Here is a 27,541-nt window from a genome sequence, read left to right as displayed (position 1 = left end):
ACTTTTTTAAAAAAAGAAAATAAAGGGAGAAAACCATTTGGAGACCGTGTCATGAAACCAAGACAAACATCTACTAATTAAATAATATCAGAAGAGGAGTATTAACCATTAAAAAGGATACCTTTGAAAATTTTCCATCCAGGAATCCTTATTGTTGAATCTGTATACACAGTCCAGAACTTATTTAGATAGTTCTGATTGGTACCTAATGAAGTAAGGTATGTTTTTAGAAGCTATTCCAACAGCCAGGTCAAATATGAAGTCACATATGCAGACTGGACTGACAAAGACAGTTGTCCAAGATTTCTGCAGCCTTATGAATGCTAAAGCCTTAACCTGCCAACTCAGCTGGGCATTTCAACACTGTTGCCACAAAGGTATCAGCAAGTTCTTTAGTGAAGCCTGTAGTTTTTGGCAGAGTGTAAATGAGCACAAAACCTTTTTTAGCTTTGCCTCTGGGTTTTCTCTCACATGAATACTTATTTATCGGTCTTGATTTACATGAAGCACCTTCTCTGAATAAGAGATTGGAAATAATGGTAGATGCAGTGCCAGCTGTAATCTGCTAATTAACCCAGTGCATCAAGGTGAATAGCCCAGGGCACATGGTGCCAGCTAACTCGATCTCTGTGATACCCTTACTATTATGTCATTGTATAGTACAGGCAGTTCATTCTTTTCAGGAGAAGCTCATTTTTATGTGTTGTTTCACAGCAGTGCACAGAACTCATGGCCAGTCATTCAAACATGCATAGGGGGAATGATAAGCACACACATATTTGTAGAACTGAAGACAAATTTTAGTTAATGCATTCAACTGCTTGACAGGTGACGACAAACAGAAAACAGAAATTACACAGACCAGCCTCACCAGCAACATGTGTACACTGACTACGTCAGGAGTCAGTAGATAAAAGTGGTATTGGTAACCACTGATTACCTGCCTCATAACTTACTGTCAGCCAAAAATTAGTAAGCAGTAGTTTTTTTCTGCAAATATCTCTCAAAGGCATTGAGCAGATAACCATGACAGGAACAGAATGTAATTTAAATTCAAGCAGAGTAGAAAGATTCCACAAGATTTTGATGTTGTTGAATGAGTCCTTTTGCAAACAGCCTTCTAAACACGGCAGATGCCATCTAGCATGGTTAGAAGGTCTTGTTTTCCTCCTTAGGCTAAATTTAAGTACCCTCAGCCTCTACTCCTTCCCTCCAATGAATCCAGAAAGGGTGAGTGCTGCGTAGCCCACTGCTCAGTCTGGTTCTCTATCTCTCATAATTGCACCATTATAACTCATAAGGAACCCATTAATGTGAAACCGAAGCCTCTCTTTTCAGAACCCTGATCTAGGAATGCTTTAATGGTATATGCCAGCTTAAGAATCAGATTCATTTTGGTTCTGGGAATCAAACCACAGCCTCTGAAAAACAATGGAATTCAGGAATTCGTGGCTTGTTCCAGAAAGTTAAGCAACAACCTTAGTTTTTTGCTGAAAGAAGGCTAATAAGGTTTGTTGTAACATCAGAGGAGCTAATTCAAAACTAATAACAATTCTTGTTTTTTGGACACTTCAGCCTTAACACAAACAGTTTCTCACTTCATAATTTTCCTTCCTAGGGCCTTCTTTTGAAAGATCCTACAGGCAGATGTCCTACTTAACAGGAGACCCCTCATGTTCTTCCAATTTCCAGCTATGCTTAATTATTTACTGATTGAGAACATTTCAGCCATTAGGCAAAGAATCCTCTCTTTCTGTGTGGGATGCCAGATGTCAGCTGCGATACGGTCTGCAGAGACACACACTGTCTTAAGGGTACCTGGGCAGTAGGATGATGGGCTTAGTAATTTCTGCCCTATTTGAAAAAGCACTGTCCCTATTCAGAAGTAGATGTAAAGAAATAATGAGCTGTGTACAAAGTGTGTTATGTGCAGAGTTGAGTGGCAGAGGACAACTAGTTTTCACTGTACCAGCAGAAGAATTACCATGAACAATATGTAGAACCAAAAGCAGCGACTACCGTGACACAATCTTAAGGGAATGGACACTTCAGAATGTGACTGGATTTGTATGTCAAGTTTAATAGAATTCACTACAAAAATATTTGCTCCCATCACTGTAAATACAGATATAAGAAGTCAGAAGGTACTTTGATTTATATAAGCAGCCAGGAAATACCAGAAGCCTAAATCATTCCAGTTTGTTCTAGGATCTTACATTGCAGTCCTGATAAGGGCTGGTAGTTAAGTGCATGGGGAAAACGATTACACCAATCCATATCCTTTAAAAAGAAGCAGGTTTAAAAACAAAGTTAAAAAAATAGTGTGGGAAAAAGTGACAAAAATTACTAGATTCCTGAAAGGAACTTGTACTGGAATTCATGTCCTGTTTGCAATATCTACCGTGAACTTCAGCCTCTATAGCTTCCTCCTTGTACCCTGCACAAGGTGTAGCTGTACACAGCCAAAACAAAGCCAGCTCTGTGTGCTTCTCCATGTGCAGCATTAGAAAGAAGAACACAAGCTGTAAATGAAGTTGTTTCAAGAACAAGTTTTGTGATTATACATTAATTACTAGTGAATCAGCTGGTCTTTGTCCAAATTTGTGTAAATCTAAAATCAGTAAGTTGGTTAAAAAAACATTTTACAATCCTAGGAAGTTAAAGGCACTGAAATGGCCATAAATAAACGTTAAACAGTAAAACTAGATGTTGAAAAACAGACTCCCCAGATATGTTGGAAAAGAGCCTATAAAAGCCTTCAAAAGAATTTTCTTCAAAACACTATGAAAGTTAACAGGAAACGCTCTATAGGAGATTTCATGATAATTATAAAGATGTTGTTTGGTACTTTCTGAATACTGTGTTCCTTTGTTAAAAAAACCAATACTGACAGTTCCCAACAACCCAAAAAAGAAATTATCAGAGCAGCAACAAATATATGCTAAGGAGTGAGCTCAGATTAGCAATAATTTATGTTGAACAGTGGTTTAGCAGTAGACTAACATAATTGTCCCCTGCGCTGAGTATTTAGTAGATGAGAACTAATTCCATAGGCTTCGTTGGATGAAGTATGACTGCATATATGATTGATCCTAATGCAGGCCAGTATAAACACTGGTAAGAAAAGCCATCTTTGCCCTTTTCTGCTGGAGCCTCTATCCTCCTGATCATCAACAGATGTTTTAAGACTTCATTACATATTATTTGGTGGGTGATCATTTACCTTGTGGCTCTTCCAGTTGCATAAGCATAGTTCTCTTCCCTTTACTTGCCCCCAGACCAGTACTGATCCATTAGACTCACCATAGGTTTGTAGTTCTGCATCTGTTGTATTTCCAATTTCACTGTTTTCCTTTCTTGTTTTTTTTTTTCCTGTTTTCCTATGACTCCTTGAGATGTATTTCAGCCATCACTTAGCTGCTGGGAGTGGAGAACACATCCCAGTCAAGCAAACCCTCCTTGCATCCACATCGACACCCGTTTCAGAGTCTCCTACCTGACACCGGGGGCTAAAGCAGGTCACCACAAGTATCTTTCCTGTGTAGCTCATTCCTCATTGTTTCATTTTAGAGACTCTGTTCCTCTTCTGTTCTGTGATTTTGCTGTCAAAAAAATCCCCTGTGTTCCCTATGAGACTGCCAAACAAGCTGGTGTGTTCCCACCAGAAGCTGCACGGGGACCTTTACAAGTAAGCACAACCTCCTGTTAACCCAAAGTCTACACTGAAAATCCATGGAAAGGGGAAATCCTCCTGCTGCAATCTGTGAGCAGGAACCTCTTCTCCAGGTCCTGTGACTGCAGTTACAATATAACTTTGCTCCTAAGAAACCTATCAGGGTATTGATCCTTAGTATCCAGAAAATGGAGGAAAAGTGCTTCCTGACCCCACTATGTAATTTGTTGTCACTTGACGTAATTAATTATTTGCAAGATAATAAAGGAGTCTTTCTGTTTTTCTTCATTTCCACTGAGGCCAGTGATAAGTAGCATGTTTAGAGGCAAATTCCTGTAGTCCCACCTTTTCCTTTCCCTCTTTTCTCGTACAGGGACTCTCCTCTTTCTCACCCGTTTTCTCAGCTTCCAGTCTTTAGACCTGTTTCTGAGTCTGCATGCCTCGAGAGTAGCTGACACAAATAGAACACAAATACATGGGAACTGCTGGTTCTGAAACACGATTACATAATCTAGTATTGCAGATGATGACCCATCTCCAGCTCCTCTTGAAGAAAACTGAGACATCACTAATTCCTGTTTTGTCATGCTGTTTAACTGCTAGTATGATTTATGGGATGCTTTCAATAACCCATCCATGGTATTGCTAGGATTTTGGTTTCCGAGACTTCTGTTTTTCCAAAACCCAGAGGTATGCACGAAGGCAGTGCTTCTGTTCTTCCTAGAAATCCATGAGAGACTTATCTGTCCCCAGTCCCGAGCTGAACGCTTGATGTCCAGCGCTATTTGCTCACTGAATTTAACTGAGTGGTTTGAGAGTCAACGCCCTTTCATCCTTCAACCCCTACTCAAGAAGACTCAGTGGTCGGCAGGATTGCATTTTTACTTCAGAAATTGTTTTTTATTTGTCTGTTTGTGCATTTTTCCAGAGTGAATTTTTATCTGACTGTGCAATGAACAGTTTCCAATCCTGTCTTTCTTTAGTTTCCTCTCACTCCTCTTTAGTCTTAACATTGTTAAATATTTTTGCAACCAGAAGGTATTTTTGGAGTGAATATACTGCCATGACTCTCTGTTTTCAATGGCAACGCTCAGTTCTGGCTGCCATGAACAGACACAAGATGCCATGTAAAACTGCAAGTTGATTTTTAAAAAATATGATTATATAATGTTGTACCATTCCTTTTGGTTGAAATTCCAGGAAAGTAGAGATCAGGATTTTGTATTGCCTATCCTAAACAGTAAGCATGTTTTAAATTCAGTTCAAGACTAAAAACCTATACTAATACAATAATAGCGTTCAAATTTTAAAGCTTTTTGGCAAGGAGGGGTACTGAAAAAATGTCAGCTTCACCCTTTGACAGCACTGGCAATCACCCTTTAAAATCTTCTATAATACTATAATTACCCCAAATATTTGGTTTAAACACTTTTAAGCTAACTAGCCATGCCAGCTGTACGCAAGATCTCAGTTGAGAGTTGATTTTGGTCTGCAGTCAGGTCAGAGAGCACCCATGACTTACTACCTGCATACGTTTAAATTCCCCAGACATCAAATTGAGACCACAAAATGGAGGAAAGTAAGGCTAATTTGTTGACTGTCACGAAGAAAGATGATTTCTGGAACAGAATCACAGAAACCACATCCTAATACTAACATACTAGGAGAACTGTTTGCCAACACAATTTGTGTGAATTAAGTATTAGGTAACACAGAAGGACAGAGGACAAAGGGAGAAATAAGAAATGGCGCCATCTCTGTGCCCCCAAAACCCATAGGAAGCTGTGCCAATGGAAAGCTTCCACACTCCTGAGAAAACAAGTGCTTGCTGAAGCTTGGCTCCTGGCTCCTCAGTTGCTTCTAAGACTGTTACAGCTACTTCAAATCTTGCCCCAGTGCCAGGATCTTTGCACACAATTGCGCTGAATTTCAAATTAAATGTTGTTAGAGGCTTAATCAGAACTACATCCTTTTGTAGCTGTGGTATCCATTCTGAGACCTCAAGTCTAAATACTTCACTTTGAACACTCTGTTTCTGTTTCCTCAGTAAGAAAACAAGTTGGGTTTAAGGAGCGGAAGCAGAACAAGCTGAGTCTTAGAGCTTAACGTCTCCTTCAAACTGCTTACGGGGAGATAACTTGTTTTCCAGATTCATCCCTGAGGTTATTCTGCTGACACCAGAAGCTATTCAGGAAACATCCCCAGGCTCTGTGAACAACATATGCGCTTGCTGAGCAGAGCAAGAAATACTGACAGCTAAAGCCAGTAGAAGGCTTGGAATCTGATATCAGTTAATTAAAGAAGAAGATCACTTCTCCTTCAAGTGAAGGTTCTTATCTTCTATTGAATTTGGATCTTCAAAGATCCAAATAGCTCTCTGTAAGAAAACAGGGATATTTCTTCAGAGGCATTTCTGAACATTACGTTTTTGCCTGAAGAGTAAGACCTGTGGTCAACATCCTTTTTAAGCAGTAAAGACGAGACTTTCCGTGTAATCCTATTGAAGGTTCAAATGTGTACAAAATTATATTTATAACTTTTCAGAGGGAAAAAAAGCCCACAAATTATTGTATTATCAAAAATAAACCTTGAAAAAAGACTAGCAATTGTATAAAACAATGTTTATGGTAACCTCACAATAACAGCCTTTGTCTTTCCCAGGTCACCCATACGAATCAAATCTAGCACAGAATACTCGAAAAGACAGAGCCAGTCTAGAAACGATGGGATGTGACAAAGCCTAGGTGCATAAGACCTTGTTTCAGAACATTTGGTTGCAGCATAGTCAGTGTTTTTGAGGTATCTACACACTGGATGTTTAGGGGGGAAGTTGGTCGATTTGGACAACAAAAAAAATCCTTTGAATTGTAGTATTGTTCAAGAATTGTATCACCCAGTCACCCATGGACAGACAGAATATAAATAGTTCCATATTCTAGCTAAAATGAACAAAGATTTTAAAAGAGCCTTTATGCTCAAAGATAAAAGCAAAGGCATATATTATATCTCTTTAACAGTATTATTTCCTTTTTCCTGATTAGAATTTCCCTAATCTTCCACAAGACCTTTCAAATTAACTTTAAGCTATTGACTTTTTGCACGGTTTCCACTTTTGCCAAACAACACAAACCAAGACCCTTATAGCAGACATGATCTTCTCATACCAACCTCTTTCTGTCCATGACATTGCAAATTTTAGTGACATTTGCTGTGACCATCTTACCAAAGTGATGATAGTCTGTGCTGCCAGCACTCTTCTTCTTGCCATTACCATAGCAAAATGCTCTCGAATAATTCAAACCAAAAGAAAAAACTCCATGCAAACTATCTAATGTGTTTCAGTCACCTGATGCAGTTTGAAAGGCAGGAAAGATAACTTTGCATGGAGATCCATCAGCTGCTAATAGGCCTAATAAAAGTAGGGCTACAGAGATTGTTCCTGCAGATCTTATGATGAAAGTCTAGATATTCATCAGAGAAACTGTCTTTGAAATGTACCTTCTATTTACAATGAATAAAATTATGAGTGTGTGTTGGGAGAGGACTTGTGGACTAAGAAGATTCTACTGTGTTAAAGATGTCTATAATAATGACATATTCTTACTTTGTCAGAGCACTTTCTATATTTTTTTTCATCCATACAACAATTTGATGGGACTTTGTAGAGGATTATCCACGCTCAGTGTGGTTTATTTAAGACTGACAATGCTGAGCTTATATCATTGCTGGTGAAATAATGTTCAGAGGCCTGGATTATTGCTACACTTCACAGAGGACATGCAAAAAATGCTAACTAGATGTTTCATTAGGCAAGGAAATAAGTGAAAAAAAAGGCATCATACATACACAAAAGTGCATTTTAAATAGATACAGCAGCTGCCTTTGAATTTTTTTTACAACCTGACACATCACTCTTTTTGGGTGCAGACTGGCTGCAATTTTGAAATGTTAAAATCTTGTTCTTTTTATACTGTTGTCCCATGAAAATAAGGTCTATATTGTCTTCTGATGCTCCATTGCAAACTGACAGAATTCTATTAAAGCACTGAATAAAATGCTCCTTCTTTGTAATAGAGTAGGAAAAACTTCCCAAGAGAAGTGGCTTAGTAATGACAGCTGGATTGCAGCTTGCACCAGTGCTAACTGCAGCAAGTGGCTCCTTTGACTTAGACAAATTAAATTGAAATTGAAGTTGCTATGAAACTACATGTTGCAGTAGCAAAACATATTTACTTAGACGAAGGCAGGAAGGAATGGCAAGGAAACTTAGATCTGACTTGTTTTCCACAAAGGCATAATAAAAAAATCATTTAACCAGGCCTCCAGACGACTATTAAAATCAATTAAAGCTACCTACAAAACTATTGGACTTGCCAGCCTGAACGTGGGAAATAAACCCGGATCATGTGGTCTCCTAGTGCCATCTATTGTGTACAGGGAAAACTACAGATACCATGTGTAGGAGTTGCCTATTTTCTCCTTAAGATGTGAAAAATGGTCTTTCTGCATAACAATACCAATTAAAAAATGTAGCCAAAGCTCATTAAAGCCCTTCTGTTATTTATAAAATACACCAAGTATTATTATTTATGTGTATTTCAGCAACATACAGGACTCTAACCACTGTCAGGCTTCATCATGCCAATACTGTATATATATGCATGTTGACCATATGAGCACATGCACATGCACAGAAATGCAGTGAAAGACGGATCCAACTGTGATGGGCTTAGTCAAAGCTTCAGAGATCTTATAAATTAAAACCTATTGTTACTTCCCTACATTATGTTGAATTTCTCCCAAATAAAAGGACCTTAGCTCATCTTCCAAGGAAATATACATTATCCCTTCTTAAAATGCTGCCTTTCACTGTTTCTTGGAGGAGAACAGCTCTTCCAGCTTCTTCCAGAGAGAATATTTCTAGTGGACATTGCAAACCGCTAGGAACAGTTCACCACCCCCAAACACTCTGCCATCTTCAAGCAGGCCCTCTAAAACCTGAACACTTGTGAAAACGTGGTATCAATATTGAGACTAAGACTGTATTTACAGAGCAGTTTAAAATACCAAGCTCTTGAATGTCTTTACAAACTTCATACCAGAATGTCAAAAATTCACTGACATGTTACCATAATTACTCTGTTCCACTTGAAACTTTTGCAACAAGTATTAGGACAAAGTAGCAAATCCCCTGCCATCGAGATTATTTTACTACTGTCAAACATATGCTGCTGTCGCACACAAGGCAGTGTGCAAACCGAGCAGATCAGAAATTAAAATTCAGAAGACCTCATGAGAAAAGCCAAAGGTGCAATATATGGTGATCACTGGCTTAGTGCACATAGGAAGGGAAAGCAGTGCCAGTAACAGTGTCCTAAGACAAAGTTGGTTTTAGGTATTTTGAGTTGATTGAGTTTCATCCTTACATGACATGATCTGGAACTGTTACAGAGACCACACCAGTGGCATTTCATCCGCAGATCAAGCTGCACAACCTAGAAAAATGAGCCTTTGCACTTTTGGAAGGGATAGAATGATTTAACATAACCACTGAAAATAACAGCAACTGTCATGTGATTTACTGTAGTTTACGCAAAAGGAATTTCTCAATCACTGCTGATGGGCTGACAAATAGAAAACATCATGCAGAGCAGATGATGAAAATATTTCTAATATAGGTTCCAAGAAAAAATAGTTATTTATTGTTGCTAAGAAGTGGGAAAATATAGAAAAGGCAACAGAAATTTATGGGACATTATCCACACTAACCTGTAGAGATCACTTGCTTAAAAAAACGAAAGTGTATTAACTAACAAGACTCAGCCACACCTAAAATAGTACACCTTGCTAGAATAATATTTTTTTGCAATTGCTTGCAACTTGTCAACTCCCATTTCAACTGAAAAAGTAATTAAGCTCTTGACTGAAAATCTGCCTGGAGCCAGAGAATAATCACAGTGTTTTCAACACTTGTTCACTGCACAAATAAAAAGGAAATAATCCATTGTCTCCATCTGCATGTCGATGCACGCTGATGTTTTTGGCCTAACAAATTTAATAAAAGGTACACAGTTGGCAATGTATTCTTTTGGTCATGACTATAGCTCTCATTAAAATGTATCATGATAAAACTCAGAAAAAGGTGAAAGATTTCACAGAATCCCAGAATATGCCAAGTTGGAAGGGACCCACAAGGATCCTCGAGTCCAACTCCTGGCCCTGCACAGGACTATCCCCAAGAGTTACACCATGTGTACTCCATTCAGTAGTTCTTCAGTACTTGAATTAACACATTGATTTCAGCAAACAAGATTATCTTGATTCAGCCTGAACATTTTTTCCCCCCTTTAGGATACTGTAATCACTGTAAAGGTTGGTTATCATTTGCAATAAAAATTTTAAGCTTCTTATAATTTAGTTTACGAAATCTAGGAATAAAAAATAATAGAAGAACAATACACAGTGTAGTAAGAAATTTTGTCTTTTCGTAACATGGCCTTCAAAATAACAGGATGTTAATTTTTATGGTTGATATAAATTTTCTTTTGAGTATTTCTGATCTTCTCTTGAAAGAATGTGTGTCCCTTGCAGGATACCTAATCAGCAAGACATAGGTGCTTTATTTAGTCAGTACTAGGTTTGAATTTGAATTTGATTGTAGCTATAAACCTCTGAAAGATAACCTGATTACTATGGAAAGTAAATCTGCCAATGAAAAACATTTTTACTCTTTTTATTTGGAAGAACTTATAAAGAAAACATTGACTCTTCATGTTGTGAAGCAGCTGAATTTAATACAGTTTAAAATACACATTAAAGGAAATATCAACATATGACTAATCTTAAAACATCACCATCCAAAACACGCATTCATTTTATTTCGTGGAAAATTAGCAACTGAAAATCATCAATATTTCTGCATAAAATGTGATAGAGCATGGCAAATGTAACTTTCAGAGAACTGAACTGACAGCCAAGTGGCTAATGCACTGAGTGGAGGTAGCAGATCAGTCAACAAAAGAACTTTTTGCCTGCAGATACCTGTAACATCTGACTCCACAATTAGATCCTTTCCCAGTTTTTCATTACAGAAGTAAGTCTATAGCAGCAAATATGCCATACCTTCACTACAGATGCTCTCCAGGGTTTTTTTTTCCTTCAGTTTTATATATATAATACTCATACACATAGAAGCAAACACCTGAAAACTACTTGTTTTCCATTCATTTCCAAAGACTTTTTGGAGACCTTCTTCGTTCCATCATTGCAGGTTAAAACACGGGCTGGAAATTTCTGCTTTGTGTTAACCAAATTGCAGTAAGATTTCTCTTTAGTATGGCATGCATAAATGTAAATTTACTTTCTATTCCCACTTTAGTTTTAAGTTTCCTATGGCCAGCAGTGCATAAAAGGGAAAAAGGGGTAAATGTTTACATATTGCAGTGATGATCAGAAAACACCTTTTCAAGCAATATAGTTTAAACTTCTCCTAGCATTTGTATTTGTATACAATGCCCAGTATCAGAAACATGTAGCATAGTGTTACCACCTACTCACTTAATTTCTGGTCTTGAAACAAAGATGCCCAATTCTGCTCTCAACATCTTCCATAGCCCTTGCAACTTGACAGAGTAGGAATTCAGCCTTAGTGATTTCCATTGCCTTTAGACTTTCCTAACTGTTTGCAAAATGTACTTTCTCCAGTTTAAAAGTAATGTTACTAATTAGACTACAGCAAATTATAAAGTATGGATATGTCCAAAAGGGAAGATCTGAGGAGATCAAGTCCTTGAATGACTTTGCAGTGCTTCTAGGGATTGCTTCTATTACAGTATTTTTAATATAACAAACCGTATAAAAATTACAAAATATTACAAAAAGGCAGCAGGAACATTGCTGTTTTTAAAGTCTTTTAGTGGATGCTGTTACAGATGTTGCAGAGTTAATGGCATGGGTTCTTAATGCAATTTATCAATCCCTGTCCCTCTGCAACATTTTCTATGAGTAAAAAGAAACCTAGAATATTCATAGATATAAAATATTTTTACTTTTCACTACCAGGAGTCTTCATGTATTTCTGTTGATATCCTCAAAGAAAATCTCTAAAAAAAAAAAAAACAAGATCAGCTTAAGATAAATTAATTTTACAGTTCTGCAATCTAATGTACATGGAGATAAAACAAAACAAAAGAAAAAAGTGTTTAAGTGAAATACATCCCACAGGAATTTTTTTTTAAAAAGGGGATGATTTTTCTTAATTTTTCTTATATTTCTTAATTCCATCATTTTCTCCTATTTATTATATTCACAATATTTATATATAGTTAAACTTTGAATGTTTAACACCATGATCAGAAGTAAAATTATCAACTAAAACTTGCTAATAGGTATTCTGAGGACTACAGCATTGTCCTGTTAATATCCATCTCCAAGGGAAGAGTCTGACCTTTGATAAAAGAGATGCCATCATATATGCAGGCATCAGAGTGATGGACTAGCAATAAACATCTCCCCACAAAATGGAGCATTAAATGATGCATGCATTTCTGAATGGTACTTCAATAATTCTGTCACTTTTAGAAGGCAATTATATACCTTTAAGATAATGCGTTGTGTAATTTTGAACAAGTACTTTTTTAAAAAAAATGAAGTGCTTTTTTCTGCTGAACCTGGGGGATTTTATTATTATTTAATAAGGAAAAGCTCTACAGCCATGGTCTATTCAGTACTAAGTCAACAGACATAGAAATGTTTGCTGTTGGTTAGTAAAATATATGTCAACTCTGAATCCTTGGTTGCAAATTGATTTCTGTACAAAGCTATGTACATATTATATAGAGGTATTAACTACTTCCATGCTGAAGTGAAGAAGGAAGTGAATTAATGACAAAGTTTTACATGATCTGATGCCAAACTTTGGTTTTACACTAGAGGACGTAGAGGGTTCTCATTATTTTTCCACCCTTCCCACCTCCACAAATTCTGGATATGGTTTCCAGCAATTTATCACAGCACCAACTTGTTCTCATATTCTACACTTATGCACATACTTACTAGGATCTAGTTTTCAACTTTCTGGGACTTGTGTGAGGCACTGCTATAAATGAAAGACCTACATATGGGGTATGAGACCTACAGTGATTACGAGTGAGTCAGTTCATCTTTGTGACTGTGGTATAAAGCAGCAGTTCTCAGTAAGCAACAAGAGCTGGTGAGGCAAAGCTTGGGAAACTAAGTTCAAGGCATGCCTTTCATAAGTCATATAAAAGTGGGTTTTTTTAACTAATCTAGTATTTCTCTTCCTTAAATTCAGGCTTGAAGCATCACCAGATCCAGCTACCCAAACCACAATGTCTTTATGTCAAAAATTTTCCAAAAATTGATATTTTTTTGGACTGTGAGGGAATGTCAAGCAAGATGTGTAATATCTAAAAAGAAAGGAAACATCCATTGTTGAAATGCACTGGATTATTATATAAAAACCCTCAGGTAGAAAGAAATGCAGTTTTAGTTGCATGATTTATTTTTTCATTACTTCAGAGAGCCTCTTTCTCAAAAATATTGGTAAATAAGTAGAATATATTAATTTACTGAATAATTGTCCACACCAGATACCTAATTAACTATTAAACTGAATTTTATGTTTTAAAAATGAGGGGAAAAATACTCATTACATAGACAGAAATCATTTTTGACATTGGTAAAATTTGTTTTTGTATAGCTTTGGTGTATCTGTCTGACATAAAGAATGGTAATTTTCAATTGCATTTGTTATACAATTCATAGCACTTAGTCACTAAATAATGCTAAAATATGTAGATACCAACCTGAAAATCTCTAATGAATGTTAAAAAGAAGAAGATAAAACCAAAGGCCACCGTCCATTCACAGATTGCACTCATAAAATGATAAGTGTAATCCTGATGGAATGAGACATAAAACAAATTTTCAAATAAAACAGCTAAACAGAATACATATGGAATGCTATAGACATTTCCTTCTGTAAATTCAATATAAGATTTATGACTCATCATTTTAATGTCCTGTTGTGTAAAAGTCAATTCAGATTTTGTTTTTACAGAATGGTAAGTACATCTCAAGTTAAAAAAAAAAAAAAAACCAAACCAAACCTCAAGGTATTACTAAGATTGTCTAACTTGTAAAGACTTATCTCACGGCTGCCTTGCCACTGTTTGGTTGAAATACATCTGCCAGGTTTGCTTTTATCAAGCTTATCAAGTAGGATACACTCTCTGCATTATTTTACCTGTTTTTTAATACTTCATTGTGGCAAAATTTGTCCAAAAATAAAAATTACTTTTCATAGTTATCATTCTGAGAACACTGAAATCAACTAAAATACCTAATATTGACTTAAGTGTGCTTCAGGTATGACCCCAAATATTTATGGCAATAATAGAGACTATTTAATAAAGAATGGTAAAAAAGCTGAGAAAACCAATGTTGTAAAAAAACCTCAGAAACTTCAGAATCAAATTGGTCCATTTAAGTTTCATGTGTAAAGTTCAGTTTCAAGAAACTGAGGAAGTAGAACAACTAATTTCCAGAATATCTTTTTTTTTTCTTTTACAGTGGGAAAGTTTCAAATGCTTGGTTAAAATGAAAATCTAACTCTCTAAAGACTGAACCATCCGTTGCAAGTTCCCTTACCCAAGCCACATACACTTTCCTAATGAAAAGTAACCAGCATTGCACAAATCTGTTCATGATAATGCACTATTTAAAGTCTCTAAAATGTTTCTAGGGCTAGACACTTTTAGATAAATATAACAGCATTCCCAAAATAATATGATAGAGGGTGAGTTGGCTACCTAATAAGATTTTACCTTTTCACCTGGAGTCCAATCAATTTTTGTCATGGAAACCTGAGAAGCGAACACAATCACTGGGAAAAACAGTGTGAAGGAAAACCATAAAATTTTAGTGAGTAATAGTGAAAATGTTTGCTTACAAAAAAAACCCCATCTTCCCCTTCCATAAAACAGCAGAACCTGAACAACCAGAATATCAAATCAAGATATTAAGAAAACAAGTAGATGAAACACATTATTACAAGGTAACTGGTAGCAGCAATCAAAACACATTTCTGTTGGTTCTTTCAAAATACAGATGATAAGGAGAGACACTCCAAAACTTAAATCATATTTGTGATCAAGAACTGAGGGAGCATAGTCCTTCATTGTTGGAAGGGGAACTATGTTGGTTTCCACTGGTCCACAATAGGTGCTTGATATATTTGTACAACTTCCTCTCAGGAACTGGGAGCATCTTTAAAAACACTTTCCCACCTGCTGAAACCAAAACCAGGCTATATCTGGCTGACTGATGTGATGAATCTGCTGTGACCAGTTTCCAACTGGCAGATCACCCAAAGCCAATGAAATTAATGGGATGGCCCTAAATTTCAGCATGCCATGGGAAAAGCCAGTAAGTGTGTTGAGTGTGTCTTTAGGGGAGGCAACTAATGAAGACTAGCACCAACCAACATGATCAAAATCACTTGCTTAGGCTTGAAGGAAATCTTGCCACTTGTATTTTATACATCTGTGTGCTTGGTTCATTGTAGAAGCAGTGCCTCCCTTTTGCAGGCCTTTCTCCTTCTCTCCTTCAAATGAAGCTTTATTAGTGTATGATCCTGTGAAGAACACTGGGGCATTGGTTTGAAATATACCACTGAAATAAGAGATAAAGCTTTTCAGAAGACCCTAAACCTCATCTTTATGCTATTAATGGTGTCTCAACATGCTATATTATATGCATTAAAGAGCCCTAAGCAAAGAGTGTAACTTCATTTTCATCCTTTATCAACAATGTTTTAACTTAAAAGGAAAGTCATGAATGCATAAAGGGAAAACTGTGGGATACACCATAAAGGATACTGGGAATGAAAGCAATGCATGATATTGCAGATATAGCCATCCTTATGTGACACACAAAGTAAGAGTTCCATCGTGGACAGGACTTGTAAGAGATTATAGACTGAAGTGTAATGTATACAACACCCGAGCCAAATGCCACCAAAGCTCCTATGTCATGGACACTGGGAACAGCCAGCTCCTGGAAAAAGAATCAGCATAATGGTTAGCTGCTACTGTCTGAGTAGTGGTAGGAATCAATGAGGCGTGAGGAGACAGCAGCCACATTGTGTTGGGCACACACAAGGAATGGGAAACAGTCCCTTTTCCAAACAGGGAAGATGAAAGAAAATAGGAAAAGAGTATCTCAGAGAAGTAAATAACTGTGTCCAAAGCCACTGGGTCAGTCCTTTCCCAGGTTCATGTAAAAGTTCAGATCAGTTTTAGTTCTGTTCAACAGTTGCTCTAATACCAATTAATGTTTTCACAAACAGGAACTGGTTTGTGTTTTTCTTGAAAGGTTCTTATACTTACTTCTTCCCCATACCCTGACAGATTTTAATCCCATATTGAAATTCTAATCTGCATTTGTGTGGCCAAACTCTACCGGTAAAATTTCAAGGGAGCTGTTCTAACTAGTGACTCCTATAGCTCCATCCCCCACCCTCCAGTGGCCAATCACAAGGCTCCAAGAAATAAGTCAGGAGAAAATTAGTTATATATATAAAAAAACCAGTATATGTGGCCTGCATTTTTGTAATATCCTGCCTATGGAAAATTCTCTCCTTTATAAAAAAAATAAGTAGAATATCCAGTAGCAAAAGAGATTAAGATTCCAGAGAAATTACTGTATTCTAAATGTTTCAAAAACTTTTACAAAACCAAAGATATGGCACATTGGAATCCAATATCAGTCAGGTAAGTCATGTTTAAAGCTCCTTTCTGTCACCAGAGCGTAACCAAACAGGCACTATGAACCTATGAACTGACCTACTACAGATCTGTTGATTCATGAACACATATCTATACCCTTTCACTACATAACTTAACATCTTTCCTGCCTGGAGGCCACTGTTTTCTTTGTCTTGTAATGGTGGTTATGTTCACATGGTCTCTCAAATTCTTTTTCCCCAGGCTTTTCTTTATACTCATTCCTTAATACATCTCTGTGATGTATTAAGTTCTACCAGAATTTAAAGCATGTTCCTCACATAGGTATTTAAGTGGCAGCTCATCTATACTTGCATTTTCTTCTCCTCTGTCCCAATTTTCGCCTCCCATAAATACAGGAATGGCAGGATTTGGTATGGAAAGCATTTAACAAGCATTGCATTTAGCCCTATACACAATATAGAGAGCTTTGCTAACATGGCTGTCGTGATTGCTCCTATCAAACTGTCACAGTTTCCTTTAAAAAGACCATCACGCCCAATCCCTACAGAAGCTGAGACCTGTTGCTACATGTGGTACAGTAAGCCTCCTCAGTTTTCCAGGCAAAGGCAGGAAGATCACTCTTTAATCATCTGTAATGTCTAACAAGCAAAACCAGAGCTGCTAGGATCTGGGATTTCACTTTGCTTTGTTCATTAAGGACTACAGGGTTTTGCCTTCCACATCCAATTATCTTCTTAAAGCTAACCCTCCACCATCTTTCATTTCTGTATTTCAAGCATTGTGTTATTTAAAACAGAGAACAAACATTCACAACCATTATTTATTTTCTCAGAAAATCATTTGCTTTTAAGGGACACATTCTTAGTGTTTTGTCCCACCTTGTTCTTTACTTTTATTAAGTGTTCAGACACCAATACCATTAAACCTCCATGCTACCTACCCTGTCTCACCTTGAAGCAAAAAGGGTGAAAAAAATTTCCTTACAATTAATTATGCCACTTAAAAGACGCACCACAAGTGGCACTAGATTGAGCAAATAAAAGCAAACCTTAAATATTTCAAGTATAATTTCACACTGAAGCCTTTTTAGCAGACTAGGTATTTTGCTCTGGAGAAAGAGAAAATGAACTGATGCCCAGTAGTGTCAATCAGCTCTACTACAGTACTCAGGCATGGTGTGAACTCACCTGCTGGGGAAAAATGAGTGTTAAGAAACTAACAGGTAGTGCACATGAACATAAATTTCCTGCATGACACAATGAATTAGAGGGACTAGACTGAATACTAAAGAAATAACTTCTAATTCCAGCTTTGCTTTGATCTCCTGACCCGAAACAATCACCTTGAGGAAATCTCACATCCTCTTCATGTCTCAGTTATTCTACTAAATGGCTAAACGGGGATAGGAATGTACTGTTCACTGGTTGTACACTATACAGTTAAAAGACTAAAGACTTGCAAGCCACCATTTGCAGCTTCCTGGGCAAGTAAGCGTGCTCAAAAATCAGCTAGGGAGATGCTTAGCGAGATTAGATCCTTACTGTGTTCTGAACCCTTTCTACAAACTGCACTTAGCAAGGAAAGCAAGGTCAAAGCAGAAAAAAATAGAAATTAGGTAAGGAAGGAGTTTAAAACTGGCAATGAGAGAAAACAGAGATGAGATAACTGTCAAGGGACCCCTTTGGGAACATTAGCATCAAAGTTTCTGCTTCCCTGACTGTCACAATTATTTTGCACTCTTTAATTTGTCTTTTTCTTACTGCAGCTGAGTCTGTTTTCTATTTCAGTCAAGCAACACTGTTCCCCATCATCTAACTTTCTTTTGTGCCACATATAAATCTTATCAATAAGAGTACAGATTTTTAAAAGAAAAACAGTGTGCTTAGAATTGACTGCAGTGCCTGTTTGCAATCCACACATACTGTCTGGATATAAAACTAAAAAGGGTAAGGTATCAGTCTAAGGCAGCGTTTTCGTCTGAAAATACCATGTCCATTACATGTAAAACTGTATTGGCTGCTGAAGCCCTGACAATCTTTATTTTAAATTCCTCTGTATCTTGTCAGGTCACTGTATGAGCACACCAGTATTTTCCAAACTGTTCCAAGGTAGGCTATCCTTTAAAAGAAATAATATAGCTGTTTCCACAGATTTAAAGGCAGTGTCTCAAACTACCTGCCAATTAGATTTTACTTGATTCTAAGCTGAAGCTTTCAGTGCAATTGTCCTAATACTTCTTTGTGTCAGAATCTACCCTATTACACACCTCCTCACTAGAAAAGGTGAAATTAATAATCTGTTTCAGTATTTGTTGTCTCTATTGAATTTTCTTTCAGACACTGAGGAGTGGATTTTGATTTTTAATGAGATGTCAAATTCTTTCTGGCAAAGTAAGCAGTAATTCTACATGTCTCTATAAATAAAGACTTAATATGTTGTTATGCCATCTCCCACAGACTCAAAACAACAGGCTGATATTGTGCTCAATGTTCTCACCTGTCAGGTAAATCTAGTTTATTCTGTAGAAAGTTCTGCTAGTGAGTGTGCCATCATTCAGGCAAAAATGCAAGTGCATTTGTTAGTCTGACTTATTTTAGTTAGTCTGACTCCCTAACTGGAAGCAAACTGAACTTTGAATAGCAAAGCTTTTCACAGTCCAATTCTCATAGTAAAAAATTTACAGCAAAAGCATCCATATTAAGTTGTTTTATAGTACAGATCTTTTACAAGACAAACACACAGAAAACCCCTTACTGACATAACTGCACAAGCAAAAAATCTAGTATATGGGGAGAAAACAAATCTGTCTTTTTAAAGCTACTGAATAAAGCCAAGAGCAAGAAAGGCATTCCTACTTCATTTTTCAATTATCCACCTTGGGATAGTGTTAATCACTCTTACCTATTTGAAATTTTAACTTGTAAAACAACTTTAGTTTCATTTATGATATGAAATTTATGGTCATACCTGAAAAGTTGCAACTATGCCCATTCCAATACAGCCCATCAATCCAATACCTAATGAAAACATGTTGCATGAAGACCTAACAAAGCGCGATGACTCATTTTGCTTCTCTATTAATAAATATCTGATGTACATTGTAATTACACCTGAAAAAAAATCAACCAAAAATACATATTTTGTTCAATGATCATGTATTGCTTACATTTAAACATCTTTTCCTGTAACAAATGAGCATGCAGAATGAAATTATAAGCATAATACAGTAACTAATATTGCTTTTAAATCTACTGGGAAGAAGAAAAAAAGTAGTGAATTTCAGATATATTACTTTTAGATAAAACTTTAACATTATCTTAGTCTTAACATCACACATTATTGCTATCTAGAAATAACTGTACATCACTTCAAGAAAAACACCAATTTGAATTCCATTCTCCTGAGTGTTTTGGGCAGAGGCATTGCCATTCTGCATTAGGAACAGATGTCACAGGGAGATGAACTATAAGCTGGAAGTGGGAGGTTTTATTCTGCTCTGATACACAGTCTTTTATGAGAACTACATCTCCTTACAATGGATGGTCTGTAGAAACAATTCATTTTTGCAGTCCTACATATGTGACCCCAATATGCAGTTCACTCCTGACAAACACCTGTACTGGATAAGAAAATCGTGGTTCATCAGGAAATAATAAGCTGTAGACTGAATTCCACAGTTCCATACAACACGGAACATACTTTTAGTCTACCTACCATTGGAAAAATACATCAGGTAGCTTTGCCCAGGCACTGAGAGGTTACATGAAAGATGTCAAGATAGTGTGATTGAATGAGGCCCTTACAGAAGGTAAAATATGTGATTTTGACTTTGCCTTAAGGCCATGGTAGACTACACAGCTATCGATCCTCCATCCCCTAGAAGTGAATAGAAAACGTCAAGCTTCCTGATTCCCATCAGTCATTTTGTAGAGAAGTAGGCATGTTGTGGAGAAAACCAGGCATTGCTTCAACACAGTTCTTCCCTTTGCTGCAGCATATTAGAAACTAAAGTGTCCCCAAATCAGAGAGAGAGTTTTTGCACAGTAATCATACCATCTTTCTTCCTCTTTTATTTCCAGCCGTATTGACTACTTTGCACTGATGAGGTGCTCTTAAGAGACATAAGTGCCTCTAAGCCTGCACTAACTGATCCTAAGGACCTGGCCCCCTGGCTATTACTTACATCTATCTGACATTACCATTTTGACTGTGGAGTAGTTTTTCTGCAGAATTCTGAATGGACTGCAATGTAAGCAGACAGCTTTTGCTAATTCTCATTTCTTCATTCTGGTCAAACCAAGTACTTTATACATACCTAAAAGAGCTGAAATATTAATCATAAAACCAAAGACACCGCTTTCTGGAGGTTTTGTTCCAGTGTCACTAAAGCAGGAAAAGAAAGAAATTAAGAGTTAATTGAGATTTGTGAAACATAAATGAGAGGTACACATGAAATCCCAAGAAAAATATAACTTGTGTGAACTGCTGTTTTGGGGATAGGGCATTTAAACATTTCTGCTGAACAGGTAGCCTCCATTTGTAGTAGTGTATCTTTCTTTTCATAAAGTAAGTGTATTTTGAGAGCATACTATTTGAACTGTATTTCTTCCTTTTCTGTATTCAACATGCAGAGATGTGACAGAGCAATACTTTGTTCATGAATGACATGATTACATAAATGACATTTTAGAAATGGCATTTCTTTTATCCACTGAATCAACACTGTGATAGAGTAAAACATATCTAATGGCATCTCACATCTTAAGATGTGAGAGAATTTGCCTTAATTTCCTCATTGTCTTAAAAGGATCTTACCCCATGAGAGTAATTGTGTTCCAATGCCCAGGAATGTTCCTAGGAGGGGTTTAATTTGCTAATGTAGATGCAGCTTAAGAGTAGTCTATACCCAAGGTGTTGTAAGTATCTTCTGCTGAAGCAATTCACCCTTATAGTGGATAATTAGAAATTCACTGGGATAGAAAGAGGGAGCATGAGTGTGAGAATATCTACAGAATTTATATACATATGTATGTGCATAGATATATACATATGAAAAACACCACATATACAAAATATTTGTTGTGTAGAAAATGGAACACCTTGATCACAGAATCCTTTTCTCTCTTTTCCCTACATATGTGCAAACACCCACCCCAAAGAATGTCCTTTCCTCACAAGATGAACATATGCCTGGGAGTATGTGGGCTCAAGTTCCCTCAAGCAGGACTCTTCTATAGAGGGTGAGCGCTCTGTTGAAGGAACAATACTGTGATGCTGTCACCTCTTTACACTATTTTTCTTGTCCAATGTCTATTTTTTCTTGTCCAACATAGTTGATATCTATTTGATCAGGCTCTGTCGGTCAAGCCAACGGAAAACATCTAGTTCTTAAATCTTTACATAATTTGGGTGTGAGCTGAGTTTTCAGTTACTGGGCAGCACCAGGAGGCACAGTTATGTGTGTGTAAACAGAGGCACCCAATGAACTCTACCATCAGAAATGTAAACATGTAAGGGATTCAGTTAATGTCAAAGTTTATTGGAAACTGAGCAAAGATTCTGAGACTTAACTGTTCTCCGAGGGTGGGAGTGTCAACCTGCTGGTGGGTAGGAAGGTTCTGCAAAGGGATCTGGACAGGCTGGATTGATGGGCTGAGGCCAATTGTATGAGGTTCAATTAGACCAAGTGCTGGGTCCTGCACTGTGGCCACAACAACCCCATGCAGTGCTACAGGCTGGGGGAAGAGCAGCTGGAAAACTGCTGAGTGGAAAAGAATCTGGGGCTGTTGGTGAACAGCAGCTGAAAATGAGCCAGCAGTGTGCCCAGGTGGCCAAGAAAGCCAATGGCATCCTGGCCCATATCAGAAATATCTCTATTTCTGATACAGACTAGCAGGACAAGGGAAAGTGATTCTCCCCCTGTACTCAGCACTGGTTAGGCCACACCTCAAATGCTGCGTCTAGTTCTGGGCCCCTCACTACCAGAAAGACATTGAAGTGCTGGAGTGTGTCCAGAGAAGGGCAGCAAAGTGAAGGGTCTGGAGCACAAGTGCTATGAGGAGCACCTGAGGGAGCTGGTGTTGTTTAGCCTGGAGAAAAGGAGGCTCGTGGGAGACCTCATCACTCTCTACAACTACCTGAAAGGAGGTTGTAGCCAGGTGGGGATCAGGCTCTTCTCCCAAGGAACCAGCGACAGGACAAGAAGATATAGTCTTAAGCTGCACTAGGGGAGGTTTAGGTTGCACATTAGGAGGAAAGGGTGACAGACACTGGAATGGACTGCCCAGGGAGGTGGTGGAGTCCTACCATCCTGGGAGGTGTTTAAGGAAAGCCTGGGTGTGGCACCTCATGCCATGGTCTGGTTGATATGGTGGTGTTTGGTCCTAGGTTGGACTTGATGATCTCAGAGGTCTTTTCCAACCTAACTGATTCTGTGATTCTGTGTATGATGGGACAAGTAGGTACTAGCTAGATGTGGGGTTTTATGTGATTCAAGAAGATGAATATTCTTCTTTCCAACAGTGAGGCTGGATTAGGTTTCAGTGCTAAGCTTCTGAACCTACCGCTGAGTGCAGCCAAAATGACAGCTGCCCAGCATGAATGCTTGTGCTCTCAACATCCAAAAGAGAAAGCAATCTCTACTTAAGCAATCATTCTTAAAGATTTTGACAATTTCGTTAAGTTCAAGACAGAAGAGTATGACTATCTCAAAAGACTTGATTTTCTTTAGAAATTAATATTTGCTCTCAACCCCCTTCTATGTACAGAAGGATTTGTGTAATCAGTTGCTAAGATGATTTACCAACAATAGGAGGAAGTTTAGGATAAAGGAAGGATCCTTTTCTCTGAAAAACTGATGCAAAAAATAGAGAAAACTAAAACATTTGTTTTTACTAGATTGGTTCTTGTTGTAATGCTTTCTGAAGACTTGTTTCAGCTTGTACTTTGTACTAGTGTTGTTCCTCTTTGATAGTGGAATTGATGAAAACAGTAAACTAACTCTTTTTTGTTTGTTTGTTTGACACATCTGAAAATCATTTTAATCCATGTTTCACTTAGCCCATTTTTTAACCTTCAACTTCACATCTTTTCCTTGTGTTTCTGGAGTGTTTTCATTAATATGACAAAGGACTCCATTTAAAAAGTCAGCCACTTGTGACAATCTTCAAGGACTTTTTCAAATCAGAAACCGCTCTGTGGTAAGTACAGGACTGTAATCACTTCAAAGCTTTTGAAGGACTTTAGGTGAGAAGAGAATGGAATTGGCACATGCATAGAAAGCCATGTGAAGTTCTTGGAACACACCATAAGAGCAATCCAAATAACCTAAAATTGCACTGGTCTACATTTTTTAATGAAAGCTTTTTTCAAGCTGAAGCTTTATAGGTGAATTTTGCATTGTTGAATTTTAAACACAATAGACTTACGCTTTCAAGAAATTTCATACCAAGAATACTATATTACATCTACAATCTATTTACAAAGTACTGCACTGGACTTTTAAGGACACAATCTTTTTAATGCCATATTTTCCACTGAAAAATCCCTGAAGCTAAATGAAGACTTAGGTTCATTTTCGTTTTGCTTCTGGTCTGTTGCTATGGAAAAAAAATATTAGAAAAAAAAGTATGGGTAACAGTCCCTTTCTTATTATGAAAAAGACAAAAAGCAAATGGCATATTTGAAACAAAACGTGCTCACTTATTTGGAGTGGTGCATAGGTGAGCTCTGCCACCACTGAAAAGATGAGGAGTCCTCTACTTGTGTCACCATCTCATGCAATAGAATTCTAAAACCAAACAATATTCTGAAGAGTGGAAAGACAAGAAGGTGGAGGAGACAAGTAACAAATATTTTAGGGCCAAAAGACTCATTGTCATCTAATTACTACATAGCCATCAAAAACTATTTCTCTCCAAACTTTAAGTCCCAAATTTTTAAAATAGGAAAATTCTATTCTCCCTACAGGGATTCTTGTTGATCCAGAGGTACACCTGATAGCAAATACCTTTAGGAAAATTCCCTTTATGCTTTCACTGAGAATTCAAACCATGAAACAGCCACCCCAGCGCATCCAAATTAGTTTGGATTTTGAGTATATTAGCAAAAGAACTAGTTTGGCCATCTGTAACAAATGTGGATAGAGCCTTCCCAAATCTTCGTTCGCGAAGCCTAGCCATGACATTGATATGACAGTTTGGCCATAACCTAATTTTAGGACTCAGCTGCTAAAAAACACAAAATCAGGTTCATTTTATCTACCCAGAAATGTATTGACTTTACTTGATGAGACATTAGCACAGTTTCAATGACCAATTCAGGCGTGGTCTCTCACTGTGACAGCTGTTACATGGTAAACAAATAAAATTAATAAGTTACCTCAAGGCATACACAGGGTACTTGAGGAACATATATAAGAATTACAGAAATGCTGAACTAAAGTTTGTCCATATTCTTCTCCTTTGTGTAACTGGAATTTTCCCATACGAGCTCTATTTAATTTTTAAAGCTCATTTTAAGATATTGCACAACTTATATGTTGCAACATTCTTCCTCTTTTTTATGATTCTAATCTTTACTAAATCACATTCTTAATCACATGATTCAGATTCTTAGGCTAAAGCAATGACCTGCAAAATAAAATATGAACTATGGTATGACTATTGGCCTAAGTACTTAAAAGGAAATATCATATTACTGCCAAATGCACCTTCTACAAAGATCTTATGCTTACACCATGTGCCTTTAGAATTATTAGAGATTCTTCAACAATAGCCAATATATATCTTTAATCCAAATGTGGTGTTAAATGGATGTAAAATAAAAAAGACTTTTAAAAAACTTTACTAGTAAATGCAGAGGGCCTGAAATGTGACTGGCTATCACTGATGCAGCCTCTCAAGTCTTTGCTTTGTTTGGGTTCTTTTAGGGTATACTGACATATATTGTGATTCCGTACTAAAGGATAAGAATGACTTTTTTTCTGTGATCTATTCCATTAGATTGACGTAACTATGGCAGCTGCAATACAGTTATCAGAGTTATAGAGCTGTGACTTAAAGGTTTGGTCTATCTCTTTAAAAAGAATGACACAATTAAGATACTTGGGCTGTCAAAAACTTAACTGAAAACAATTACACAGAAAGAAACACATCCTGTTTACTCATATGGTTTATTCTATGACGTGGCTTAACATAAGAAATGTAATTTTGCCAAATTTCTCACTACAGGACCTCAAAATCCTTCTGAGCACAAACCATATACTGAGAATGAACAGTTATATCAAATGGAGTTTTTTCCCTTGGTTAATGATAGATAAATTACACTTATCAGAAGTGCTTTTGTGTCAGTAAAACTGTGTATGTAATCAAAGACGAGCCTTGATTACAAGGTATTTGTTCAAGTACAAGAACGAGGCTTTCCAAGAGCTGAGACCAAATTTGTGCAGATAATCTTAAAAAGTTTTGCTAACATAAGCATGTGGCCCAAGTTTCTTTGGCTTAATTTGAATGAAGCTCAGCTTTCTTGTGGGCTGTGGTGTCATTTGCACTTGCCTATGATGACAAACCCTAATTTTCAATTAAATTTGCTTGTATGTGCCAATCAGGTTAGCAGTCTTCTGAAATTATGAATGTCCATGAAGTCTTTCAAGGAATTAGGTCTAGATGTATCTTGAAAGATGTATTTTAAAATCTTGTTTACATCTTCTGTATATCAGAAACACTCTTGAATATCTGGCTAAGCTTTAATCTATTAAGAGATAAAATCTAGCGATTTCATAGTTCATATTTAAATGTTAACATAAATCACAACCAATGATTTATACAGAACTGCACTTAAGTGACTAAGGTTTTAGAAAAGAGATGCCAGCCATCTCTTGGGAAGTCTTTTACACTCATTGGTCCTATGCTGAAATTTTAAATACACGTGTTTGTGGGGATGCACATAATGCAAAAACCATCATAGGGTTTCAAGTCATCGTCTGGTGCACTTCGGCCCAGTTCTGGAGTTATACAAACAAAGCTACATTTCCACCACTTGATTGTAAAGTTTTGCTATGATCAGGCCTTCAGGACACTTTGGCTCCAGCAGAAAACTGTTTCAGGTCCTTTCCACTGCGTCTGCCAGCCTTTGGGTCCTGTGGCTCTTGGAGAGGCCCGGGAGCTGGAGGTGTGATGGGTGCCGGGAGGGCATAGCGTGCGCCCCCATCACGGGGAGGCCCTGCCACCACTGCCTCTCCTCCTCTGGGGATCCCACACTCGACTGGGAACCCCTCGGAACCGCCGCCTGTGTGTCACACACACACACACGCACACACACACGCACACACACACACACATACACGCAGCTCCCCCTGCTCCTCGGGCGCTCCCACCGCGCTCCCGCCTCACCTGATGTAGGGAACGAGGGGCTCGACGTGCCCCTCCAGGACGGCGATCGCATAGGAGATGATGAAGGCGGCCGAGGACCAGCTGACGAGCAAAGCGGGGACGAAAGCCACGCCGGGCATGCAGCACAGCATCGCCGGCGACTGCCCTGCCCGGGGCACGAGCGGCGGGGCGGCAGCGCCCGGACGGGCTCCGCGGCGGCGCCCCGAAGTCACGGACCGTGACCGAGGACCTGGGGGACGCGCACACGAGCACTCATACGTGTCTTTTCCCGCCAGGCAGGGGCGCTGCCGCCTCCAGCGGCCCCGGGGATCCCCCGCCGCCCGACGACTTCCCTTCACTTTCGGTTCTCCTCAGCTGAGCCCCCGGGGCAGCGCCCGCCCCGCCCGCGGGCGGCCCCGAGGGCGGCGGGGGCCGGGGACCGCAGCGGGGCCCTTCGCCTTTCACCCCTGCCCACACCTGGAAGCAGCGCTTCGGAGAGCTTCTGACCTCAGAAATCCTCCCCACAGCCCCGGCTCCGGCGGCTGCCGCCTCTCGGGGCCTCTCACGCCCTGTCGGGGCAGGGAGCGGGCGGTGCGGTGCTGCCGGGCAGTGCTCGGCGGGGGCTGCGGGACGCGCCGGCTTGTGCCTTCTTTAAAAGGGCTAAAAGAGCGGTCCAATGTGCGCGTTTATCGGCTCTTCGCCTTTTGCCGGCCGAGGGGCAGCTGGTC

The 27,541-nt window shown here is 38.3% G+C and overlaps 2 protein-coding genes across 2 annotated transcripts in view; one reads left to right on the top strand and one right to left on the bottom strand.

The window, feature by feature from the left end:
- Nucleotides 1–15,901, top strand: part of WASHC3 (WASH complex subunit 3) — a 46,731-nt gene extending 30,830 nt beyond the window's left edge. Inside the window, exon 8 of the transcript XR_010430647.1 lies at nucleotides 1,619–15,901. The gene's annotated coding sequence lies outside the window, so the exon portion shown is untranslated. The remainder of the gene's footprint in view (nucleotides 1–1,618) is intronic.
- Nucleotides 10,448–27,541, bottom strand: DRAM1 (DNA damage regulated autophagy modulator 1). The gene is made up of 7 exons (XM_064654820.1): nucleotides 26,835–27,541; nucleotides 20,759–20,826; nucleotides 19,411–19,553; nucleotides 15,574–15,751; nucleotides 14,521–14,579; nucleotides 13,501–13,593; nucleotides 10,448–11,775 (listed from the first exon to the last, which is right to left on the bottom strand). Exons 1-7 carry the CDS (start codon nucleotides 26,963–26,965, stop codon nucleotides 11,728–11,730), a joined length of 720 nt encoding a protein of 239 aa, XP_064510890.1. The 5' UTR covers nucleotides 26,966–27,541; the 3' UTR covers nucleotides 10,448–11,727.

The sequence above is a fragment of the Pseudopipra pipra genome, chromosome 5 (assembly GCF_036250125.1).
Source record: "Pseudopipra pipra isolate bDixPip1 chromosome 5, bDixPip1.hap1, whole genome shotgun sequence".
In the NCBI taxonomy this organism is placed as follows: domain Eukaryota; kingdom Metazoa; phylum Chordata; class Aves; order Passeriformes; family Pipridae; genus Pseudopipra; species Pseudopipra pipra.
This window is presented reverse-complemented; position numbering and strand designations above follow the sequence as displayed.

Coding starts and splice junctions, on each gene's coding strand:
- DRAM1 (XM_064654820.1), bottom strand. CDS start 26,965: ATGCTGTGCTGCATGCCCGGCGTGGCTTTCGTCCCCGCTTTGCTCGTC. Junction 15,752..19,410: donor GCATAGTTGCAACTTTTCAG/GTATGACCATAA, acceptor TTCTTTTTCCAG/GAGCTGGCTGTTCCCAGTGT. Junction 13,594..14,520: donor ATTGGACTCCAGGTGAAAAG/GTAAAATCTTAT, acceptor TCATTCCATCAG/GATTACACTTATCATTTTAT.